This window comes from Hippopotamus amphibius, chromosome 8 (assembly GCF_030028045.1).
Source record: "Hippopotamus amphibius kiboko isolate mHipAmp2 chromosome 8, mHipAmp2.hap2, whole genome shotgun sequence".
In the NCBI taxonomy this organism is placed as follows: Eukaryota; Metazoa; Chordata; class Mammalia; order Artiodactyla; family Hippopotamidae; genus Hippopotamus; species Hippopotamus amphibius.
The window spans coordinates 145,710,953-145,722,244 of NC_080193.1; the positions used below are offsets into that span (position 1 = coordinate 145,710,953).

The window sequence follows — 11,292 nt, forward strand, 5'->3', positions numbered from 1 at the left end:
AAAGTGAGATATGAAAAAGGAGAAGTTACAACTGTTACCACAGAAATGCAAAAGATTATAAGAGATTAATATGGACTATTATAAGCCAATAAAACTGACAATTTAGAAGAATTGGGTAAATTTATAATATTGTAGTTTCCCAAGACTGAATTAGGAAAAAAGAGAAAATCTGAAAAGTCCAATAATGAGTAAGGAGATTGAATCAGTAATGGAAAACCTTCCAATAAAGAAAAGCCATGGATCAAATGTTTCCATGGTGAATTCTAACAAACGCTAAAGAAGAATTAATGCTAGTATTTCTCCAACAGTTTCAAAGTATTAGAGAGGAGAGAACATTCTCAAATTCATTATATGCATTCAGCATTACCATAATGCAAAAGCCAGATAACGGTGCAAAAGGAAAAGAAAACTACAGACCAATATGTCTGATGAATATAGATGCAAATGTTCTCAACACATTACTAGAAAACTGAATACAACAGGAATTAAAATGATCAATCATACACCATATTCAAACTGGATTTATTCCTGGGATGCAAGAATGTTTCAAGATACACAAATCAAAAAAAGTGATACAGGACATTAACAAACTGAATGATAAAAATCATATGGTCATCTCGACCCCCATTATAGGATAATGAAGGTGTATTTCTGACCTTGGCAGGTAAAAGTAAACTGGTTCACTGCCCTCCATTGTCAATCACCAGGGCCACCATAACTAATTAACACAAAGTCGATGACTTATACCAACAGGAATTTACTCTCTCACAGGTCTGGAGGATAAATGTTAAAAATCAAGTTGTCAGCAGGACATGTTGCCCTTGAAATCTCTAGGGAGACATTTTTCCTTGCCTTTTCCTGGCTTCTGGGGGCTCCTGGCATCCTTGGCACTCCCTCCTCTGTGGCTGTATTTCTCCAACCTCTGCCCCATCTTTACATAGCCTTCATCCTTGTGTCTTTTTTTTTTTTTTAAACAGCATATATTTAGAGTGTACAATTTGGTATCCCAATCTCCCAATTCATTACCCTCCAACCCTACCTGCTTTCCCCACTCAGTGTCCATATGTTTGTTCTTTACATATGTGTCTCTATTTCTGCCTTGCAAGCCGGTTGATTTGTACCATTTTTCTACAATCCACATATATGTGTTAATATACGATATTTGTTTTTTTCTTTCTGACTCATTTCACTCTGTATGACATTCTCTGGTCCATCCATGTCTCTACAAATGTCCCAGTTTGTCTACTAACTTTGGGTTTTGTTTGCTCCTCTTTCTATAGTTTCTTTAGGTGTAAGGTTACATTGTTTATTTGGGATTTTTCTTGCTTCTTGAGGTAGGATTGTATTGTTATAAACTTTCCTCTTAAAACTGCCTTTGCTGCATCCCACAGGTTTTGGATCGTTGTGTTTTCATTGTCAATTGTCTCTAGGTATTTTTTAATTTCCTCTTTGATTTCTTCAGTGATCTGTTGGTTAATTAGTAGTGTATTGTTTGCCTCCATGTGTTTGTGTTTTTTTACAGTTTTTTTCCTGTAATTGATTTCTCATCTCATAGCGTTGTGGTTGGAAAAGATGCTTTATACGATTTTAATTTTCTTGAGTTTACTAAAGCTTGATTTATGACCCAAAATGTGATCTATCCTGGAGAATGTTCCATGTGCACTTGAGAAGAAAGTGTAATCTGCTGTTTTTGGATGTCATGTCCTATAGATATCTATTAAATCAAGCTGATTTATTGTGTCATTTAAAGCTTGTGTTGCCTTATTAATTTTATGTGGGGGTGATCCATCCATTGGTGTAAGTGGGGTGTTAAAGTCTCCCACTATTATTGTGTTACTGTTGATTTCCTCTTTCATAGTTGTTAGCATTTGCCTTATGTATTGAGGTGCTCCTATATTGGGTGTATATATATTTATAATTGTTATCTCTTCTTCTTGGATTGATCCCTTGATCTTTATGTAATGTCCTTTCTTGTCTCTTGTAACATTTTTTATTTTAAAGTCTATTTTATCTGATATGAATATTGCTACTCCAGCTTTCTTTTGATTTCCATTTGCATGGAATGTCTTTTGAAAAAGAAAAAGCAGGAGAGACTTGTCCCCAGAAAAATCAATATTCCCTCAGCACACACAATCGAAACTGTAGTTTTGTCAAATATCTAATAGAAAAATAAGAAAGGAAACTCAAAATACTTTGAAAAGTTACTGGAACTCATTGGCAACTAGGAAAAGCAAATTAAAATAAAACAGCATAGATTTAACACACATACAAATGAAATAATATGGTAAAAATGACTTCTACACTACTTGTTGTGTTTCACTGGTATAATTATTTGGGGATAAAATGGGCCAGACAAGTGTAAACATGAGGAAGAACTTTATATGATGCAATTGCTCACCAAGAATAGCAAAATGCCAGAAAAATTTACAGCAAAACAATCACCCTCCTGTTCTCATGGAGGTTTTACATGTAGACAATCCAAGCTTCTGAAGAAACTAGAAGAGAAGAGAGGAATTAGCCTGGATAACCCTCTACACCCACCATGTTAGACAACAGCACAGTCATGGAGCAGCTTATAGACTGCTTCCATCTCCTGTAATCAGGACCTCTTTAAAGGGAAGGCTTTCAGCTTTACAGTTGAGCAGAGTAATTGGGTGGCAAAAATGCAGAAAGAGGAAGGAAAGGAGTCTCCATAATGTGAAATTAATATGAAAATTAACGAGGTTGAGAAAAAATGTGTCTTTATCCTCAGGAATCCACATCTAGGTAAACACTTTAGAGGGAAAATAATGTCCATTGCACAATATTCATCATTGAAAAAACAACTAAAAGAAAGTAACCTAAAAGTCTATCTAAAGAAGATCCCACAAATGATTAGGGTATGTTTGTGTGTTTAAAACAATTGAAATAAGTGAACTAGAACATGAAAGGATTGGGAAAGGTGATCAAGATCCCTGCAGAGTGCATTTTGACATAGAGCTGGAGAGGTGACACACCCTCGAGGTAGGAGAGTGAAGGTGTATTGCTGACCTTTCCAGGTAAAAGCAAACACTCTCACAGCCCTCCTGTGTCAGTCACCAGGGCCACCATAACTAACACATAGTTGGTGACTTATAGCAACAGGAATTCACTGTCTCTCACAGGTCTGGAGGATAAACGTCCAAAATCATTTTGTCAGCAGGTTCTGCTGTCCTGGAAAGCTCTAGACAAACATTCTCCCTTGCCTCTTCCTGAAGGCTCCTGGCATCCTTGGCACTCCCTCCCTTGTTGCTGTGTTGCTCCAACTTCTGCCTGGTCTCTACATGCCCTCCATTCTTGTGTCTTTGTTTTTCTGTATCATTTCTTCTTATAAGGACACCAGTCATTGAATTTAGGGCCCACCTAATTCAGTATGACCTCATCCTAACATTCATTTTGAAAGATCCTATTTCCAAATAAGGTCACATTTTGATTTTCTGGGTGGGCATTTTTTTTTCTTTTTTGAGTGAGACACTATTCACCTTACTACAGTGATGTTCTGTGTGCCTCAAGGGAACTTATTATCTGTGGTTGCTGAGCGTAGTGTTGTATCTATGCCCAGTTGTCCCATTTAGGTAATACTCTGAAACCAATGCTAACATATGGCTATATTTTTTCTGATTGTTTTATCAGTTATTGAGAGAGTGTGGTAAATATTAACCATGATTTGGATGTTTGCATTTCTTTTTAATTCTATCAGCTTTTCTTCTACAGATATTTCAAATCTGTATTAGTTGTACACAAATTTAAATTTTCACATCATCCACGTGGATTGAAGAGTTGTATTATGAAATAGCCTTTTAAAAGCAAACTTCTTCTCCTGAAATCCTCTTTGTCTAATAATTATTGAGATATAGCAGCCTTATTTTGTTGTTGTTGTTGTTGTTTACTTGTTTTTTTGTTTTAGGATATTTATGACACTACTTATTCCAGCTTTTAACTTTCATACATTTTAATATTAAGCATATATCACCTTTATAATTCAGTTTGAGATTTTTGTCCAGGATTAAAAGATTTTATTTTAACAGATATATTTTTTCTACCTGCATTGAGGGAAGGACCACCTTATGGCTGAGAAAGGGCTGTGCTGCTTCCCCAGGCTCAGACTCCTGCATATCACTCTATCAATCAACATGCGAAGATGAAGCAGAAGAGGAGAAAGTGCTGTTTCCAGGAGGGCTCACCTTCTACACTGGGGAGGCCTTTCCAAGGAGGGCCACTGGGTTCTTCTAAGTTGTCTTACTTCTCAACCAGTGAGCCCAGTGCTTCCTGAGGGATTTCAGTCCTGCCCATCCTATTTTTGGCTGAGATGTATCAGGGGAAGTTTGGCCACAGAACGGCATCTTCCTGGGACCCAGGGAGTTGGTAGTCCCAGTGCACTCAGAGCCTAAATGTTACCTAATCGGCCATTTGAGGCCTCAGGTCTCACTTCTGCTAGGTGGAGAGATCTTCCCCAGCAAAGAAATCCTGAGGTGCAGGGTCCTTGACATGTTGCCCAGCCACTGGACAAGACCTAGAGGATCAGGTGAGCTGAGCCCTCCATCCCTTACTTATTCCAAGACCCAGGAGCTTCCTGCAGCAAGAACCTGCACACTGGACAGACCCCCACTGGGACCCTAGGTGCCCTCCTCTGCCCCCTCCCCACTCTCACATAACCACAATGTAAGCCAGAGTTGCACAGGGAGAGGGTAGGGGTCCTCGGTGCCACCTCATGATCAGCAGCACAGACCCCAGTCAGGAGGATGATCCACCCTGGGAGTAGGGTTCTGGGTGAGTCATGCCCCTTGTGACATCACAGGAGCAGTGCAGTCATCACTCAGCAGTGCAGGGGTGAGCATCACTGGCAAGTGAGACCTGGGAGCCTGGAGCCTGACCAACACTATCCTCACCTCCACACTGCACTGGGCTAGGGTCAGGTAGGGCAACAATTCTGAACTTTAAAGAGAGTAGAAATAATCACGGCATCTTGTATAAATGTGGGTTTAATTTCAGTGCCTGAGATTCTGCATTTCTGACAAGCTCCAGGAGCTGCTGGTGCTATAGAGACTCAGACCCCACTTGAGTAGTGAGCGTTTACAGTGAAGGACTCAGGCATAGTTAATACAAATAGAGTCCTGCAGACAACACTGGATTTTTTCTTTACCCGGAAAGCATTTTTCAGGCTTACCTCAAAGGCAGGTTTACTGAAGTCACTGCAGTAGCCCCACTGGGTCATCTCAACAAGCCAGAGGAATGTGTGAGTTTGTTTTTCCAAAAACCAAGCTAAGGGCTTGGCTTTCCAGATAAAAATGCCAATCGTTCCTCATGCGTTCCCCCAAGCATCCTAATGGTCACTGTTTTGATGACCCAAGGCCCCTGAGGTGGATGAATCATCCTAGGAAACAGAACAGAAGCATGAATCTGGGAACCTCAGGGGACATAGAAGCAAAACAACCATCCTCGGGTGATGGGGACAAGATGGCCATTCTGGTCACAGTGGCTCCATTGTGTGTATGAGCAGGGTTTGGACAGAGATGAACAGCTAAAGCTTGGCCATCATGAGTGTGAGTTGTGCACAGGTCAGGGCTGGTAGTACAGAGGTGGGCAACCATGTGTGTAGGTCAGACCACACTATTAGCACCAGCTCCATACCTATATTACAGTGGACTCTGCCTGGGCATCCAGGTCAGACTGTTCCCTCTGCTATCATGTGAATGTTGGTGTCAAGTCTCCCAGGAGAGGAAAGCTGGACCACGTACATTATCACCCACCTGCTCTTTTGTTGGAAAGTATACATGAACTATCTCAGACCACCCTCTAAGAGAACTTCAGGCTGGGAAAGAACGTAGGATTATCATTCCTCCACAGGCACTGCTGACCACTCAGGCCCTGCTTGCACACCCCCACTCCCGGTGAACTCTCTCCCTCCAAAGTCAGCCAGTTCTGTGATGCTGCAGATCTGATCTTTAGGAAACAGGGAATCTGTTCTGAAGTTGACTTTCACTTTCTCAATAATCCCTGTTGCCTTCTTGGGAAGCACTATGGCTCAGTATCCACCATCTTTCCCCACTCTTCCCTCTTTAGGCTGAATCACATTGACCATCCTCTGGCCATCACACAGCTGGTGCCATGTCCCATGTGAGTGTGGTGGTCAGCCCTGCTCAGGGCAGACAAGGGAGGTCTGGACTGTGACATGGACAGAAAGCAACATCCAACAGGAGGATCCAGTCATTGAAGCAGAGGTGACAGTGCTGGTGGCTCCCGTTGCTCAAAGCAATCACCCCACAGGATGTGCTGAGGAGCCAGGGGCATGGAAGTAAGGACCAGGAGAGGACATGCTCATATCCTGAAATTGTCACAGCCCCTGTCCTGCTGCTTCTTAGATCATAGAGCTGTGCTGTCCCATCACCATATTTTCCAACATTAAAACATTGTCTGGAGGCCCCTGAGATGCTCAAGGATGCACAGTGCTCTGCTGACAGAATGACACTGTGGTCCAGGCTCCAGACAGTGACGCTGAAGCAGGACTCAGGGACTGCAGGACAGACTGTCAGGAGTTTGTCTGGAGGGAGCTGGTTCGTGCTCTGTTACCAGCCTGGTCTGGAGATAAAATCTCACCATCCCAGCACCATGCAGGCATGAGGTGCTGAGTAAACATTTCTGAAATTGTAAAGTTAATGAGACAAAAAAGTGCAGGATTAGATACTCGAGTGAGGAGTGGAAATGGCACAGCTCAGGAACATCCCCATGGGGTAGAAAGCATTTATTGAGAGGAGGCACAGGGGGCTGCAACACTCCTTACACTGTAGGTTCTCAGTCTGCAGTGCTCCTAGTACCCCTCCCCCCAACCACACTTAACAGCAGCTCAGAGACTCCCACAAGGTGGGTGAACTTCATATTTATGAATTAGTGAATCAGAGAAAAGGTTGCCTTTCCAGGTCTGTCTGAGCTCATCTGGAAGGAGAACTGGGCAGGTGTTGGTCTCTTGGTCAGTGGGCAGCGAGGCATTGCAGGGTCCCTGTGCTCCAAGGGAGGATGACATTCTGACCTTGACCTGCTCCCTCTCATTACCTCCCACCAGCTCTCTACTCTCTGGCCCATGTCACTCAGTTCAGGGCCATGTCACCCCATGGAAATGGAAAACTCTCAGTAATGTATTTACAGGAATTTGTGCTGGAGGTATTTATAGGTGGTCTGGAGACCCAGGCTCTGCTCTTTGCTCTGTTCCTGGCCCTGTACTTGGTGGCCATCCTGGGGAACCTCACCATGACTGTGGTCATCACCCTGGATGGCCATCTGCACTCCCCAATGTACTTCTTCCTCAAGAACCTCTCCTTCCTGGGCTTGTGCTACTCATCTGTCATCTATCTCAAGGCCTTGGAAGACTTCCTGTCCTCCTCCAAGGTCATCACCTTTGTAGGATGTGGCACTCAGTTCTTCTTCTTCTCTCTGCTGGTTAGCACTGAGGCTTTCCTCTTGGCTGTGATGGCCTATGATCGATTTTTGGCCACCTTCAGGCCCCTGCACTACCCCACCACAATGTACCCCTCAGCCTGTGCCCACCTGGTGCTGGGCTCCTACTGTGGAGGCTGTTTCAACTCCATCATGCAGACCAGCTTCACCTTCAGCCTCTTGTTCTGCAGCCGCAACCACATTGACCACTTCTGCGATGTGCTCCCCCTGCTCAAGCTTGCCTGTGGTGACACAGCCATAAACAAGCTAGTCATGTTTGGACTCTGTGGCCTTCTCATCGTGAGCACCACAATCATGGTCCTCATCTCCTATGGCTGCATCACAGTGACCATCCTGAGGATGTGCTCAGGAGCAGGGAGACACAAGCTCTTCTCCACCTGTGGCTCCCACATGACAGCCGTGTCTCTCTTTTATGGAACTGGCTTTGTCATGTATGTGCAGCCAGGAGCTGTGGAGTCCATGAAGCAGGGCAAGGTGGTCTCTGTCTTCTATACTGCGGTCATCCCAATGCTCAACCCCCTCATCTACAGTCTGAGAAAGAAGGACGTGAAGGATGTCCTATGGAGACTGGGCCAGAAACACACAGCCATGTTAAGGAGGGTGGCCAGAGAGACAGAGTGTCCTGAGGGCAGGATAATAGGTCTTTGCAGGAGGCACTGGGTTTGGTTTGAGAAATTCATTCTTTATTCATCTAATTCATTCTTTCATCCATCATTTCATTCATCCCTTCCTGGAAACACATTGTGGACCACAAACTATAAGTGTGAGATGCAAAGATGAATACAGAATGTTTTTTTTCCACCAAAAATTAGCGGTTCATGATCAAGCAAGACCTTAATTTGATGTTTGGGTAACAGTCGGCAGAATAATAAACAGAGTCTTTGAAGCAGAGTACATGTTCTAGCTCAACATATACCAGTGAAGGTACACAGCTAAACGAAATCTGTGTCCACTCCCTTCACTTCACTAAATCCGTGAACACGTGTGCTCAGCAATGTCGCCTGGGCCATTTAGAAGGGCGCCTTAGTACACTTATCCTTGCCCTAGTTTTGGTCATAGCCTGCGGTAACCACAGTTAATTGGGTGGGGGGGGTGGTTAAGAACACAGTTCCTTCCCTCCATTCTGCAGCGTGACTGTTCCTCCACATCCCCCTTCTGTTCACTGATGCTACCACTCCCAACAAGGCAGTAGAGCACACCTGTGCTCCTGCTTCAGTTGTTCCTAGCTCACCTTGTCCTGGGTTTCTCTCCTTAGACAGCTCAGAGCCTCAGATACTCCACATGGATGCCGAGACCAGCTCGGCAACTGGGGGCGAATGACGGGTGCTGCAAGCTTAAAGAAATACAGACACAGATTTGAGAGAAAGATGGGACCAGGGGACTCAAGACCTCATGGATCAAGAGCCCCACTGATTCATCCCACGTTGCTTTCATTGAGCTCTCGGCATTCAAGAAGCAAGATAACATAAGGTTCTCACACTCCCAGTTCCGTCCCACAATCAAGGTTTTCTTTGAAGTAACCAAATTTCTTTTTTGTATATCTTTTTGCACAAAGGGCCTCACATGATTGGGGGCAGTGGCCTTTTGCAAGAACAGCAGAAGAACCATCAGTGCGTGCGCTTGCACAGATCCTTGCCGTGGCGAGAGGGCGGCTGCTACTGGCCAGGTCTCTGTTTGCCTCCTGGGTCCCGATCTGAGCTGGGCGTGGGAAGCAAAGCAGCCATGGGGGCAGGAGACCTCCCTCAAAAGGGGTGAGGGTGTGTGCCCCACCTCTGTTGGCCCCTCTGTGACTGTGCCTGTCTTAGGTTGTTCCTTCCCTGAGGAATCTTATCCGTCTCTGTCTACCCAGCCATCCTCTGGGGCCAAGCAGGGTGATGCGAGGCGTGCAAGTGAGGGAGGGGCAGCGCCCCCAGAGAGGGTGAGTTCTCTGTCTCCTCAGTAGCCTATGCACCCACGGCCTCCACACCCAGCACCTGCGCCTGATGGCTGTGCCCCGCGAGTGCCTTCAGTTTTCTGACTCGTGGTGACCCGGCTTTCCTAAGCCCACATCCGTAGCACCTCCGCTGCTCAGGCAGGACATTCTGCACACAGTTCCTCGGCCCACATACTTTAATTACTTAAAAAAAATTTTTTTTTTACTTTTTTTATTGGAATATAATTGCATTACACTCTTGTACCAGTTTTTGAGGTACACCAAGGTCAATCATCTGTATTTATACACAAATCGCCATATACACTCCCTCTCTCGACTCCCCCCCACCCTCCCCGCCCCAGTCCTCTAAGGCATCTTCCATCATACAGTTGAACTCCCTTTGTTATACAGCAATTTCCCATTGGCTATCTATTTTGCAGTTGGTAGTATATATATGTCTGTGCTACTCTCTCGCTTCGTCTCAGTTTCCACTTCACCCCCCGCCCCTTCCGATACCTCGAGTTCTCCAGTTCATTCTCTGTATCTGCGTCCTTGTTCTTGTCACTGACTTCATCATTACCATTTTTAGATTCCGTATATATGAGTTAGCATAAAATATTTGTCCTTCTCTTTCTGACTTACCTCACTCTGTATGACAGAGTGTAGTTCTATCCACCTCATGACATATAGCTCCATCTCATCCCTTTTTATAGCTGAGTAATATTCCATTGTGTATATATGCCACATCTTCTGTATCCATTCATTTGTTGATGGGCATTTAGGTTGCTTCCATGTCCTGGCTATTGTAAATAGTGCTGCAATGAACATTATGCTACATGTTTCTGTTGGGATTATGGTTTTCTTTGGGTATATGCCCAGTAGTGGGATGACTGGATCATATGGTAGTTCTATTTTTAGATTTTTAAGGAACCTCCAAACTGTTTTCCATAGTGGCTGTACCAACTTACATTCCCACCAACAGTACAGGAGAGTTCCCTTTTCTCCACACCCTCTCCAACATTTGTTGTTTCCAGATTTTGGGATGATGGCCATTCTGATCGGTGTGAGGTGATACCTCATTGTGGCTTTGACTTGCATTTCTCTGATGATGAGTGATGTTGAGCATCTTCTCATGTGTTTGTTGGCCATCTCTATGTCTTCTTTGGAGAAATGTCTCTTTAGGTCTTCCGCCCATTTGTGGATTAGGTTACTTGCTTTTTCGGTATTAAGCTGCATGAGCTGCTTGTATATTTTGGAGGTTAATCCTTTATCAGTTGTTCCATAGGCAACTCTTTTTTCCCATTCTGAGGGTTGCCTTCTAGTCTTGTTTATGGTTTCTTTCTCTATGCAAAAGCTTTTAAGTTTCATGAGGTCCCATTTGTTTATTCTTGATTTTATTTCCATGATTCTAGGAGGTGAGTCCAAAAGGATTTGCTTTGGTGGATGTCATAGAGAGTTCTGCCTATGTTTTCCTCTAGGAATTTTATAGTTTCTGGCCTTACATTTAGGTCCTTAATCCATTTGAAGTTTATGTTTGCGTATGGTGTTAGGAAGTGTTCTAATTTCATTCTTTGACATGTAGCTGTCCAATTTTCCCAGCACCAACTTATTGAAGAGGCTGTCTGTTATCCATTGTATATTAGTGCCTCCTTTGTCAAAGATAAGGTGCCTATATGTGTTTGGGCTTACCTCTGAGTTCTCAATTCTATTCCATTGATCTTCCTTTCTATTTTTGTGCCAGTACCATACTGTCTTGATCACTGTGGCCTTGTAGTATAGTTTGCAGTCAGGAAACCTGATTCCACCAACTCCATTTTTCCTTCTCAAGATTGCTTTGGCTATTCGGGGTCTTTTGCATTTCCATAGAAACTGTAAAATTTCTTGCTCTAGTTCTGTGAAAAATGCCATTG

At 43.9% G+C, this 11,292-nt stretch overlaps 1 protein-coding gene across 1 annotated transcript; it reads left to right on the forward strand.

Annotated features, from left to right (window-relative positions):
• Positions 1-7,116: 7,116 nt before the first annotated feature.
• On the forward strand, positions 7,117-8,790 carry LOC130859263 (olfactory receptor 12-like). Its single transcript, XM_057746521.1, has 2 exons — positions 7,117-8,110; positions 8,726-8,790. Exons 1-2 carry the CDS (start codon positions 7,117-7,119, stop codon positions 8,788-8,790), a joined length of 1,059 nt encoding a protein of 352 aa, XP_057602504.1.
• Positions 8,791-11,292: the final 2,502 nt, after the last annotated feature.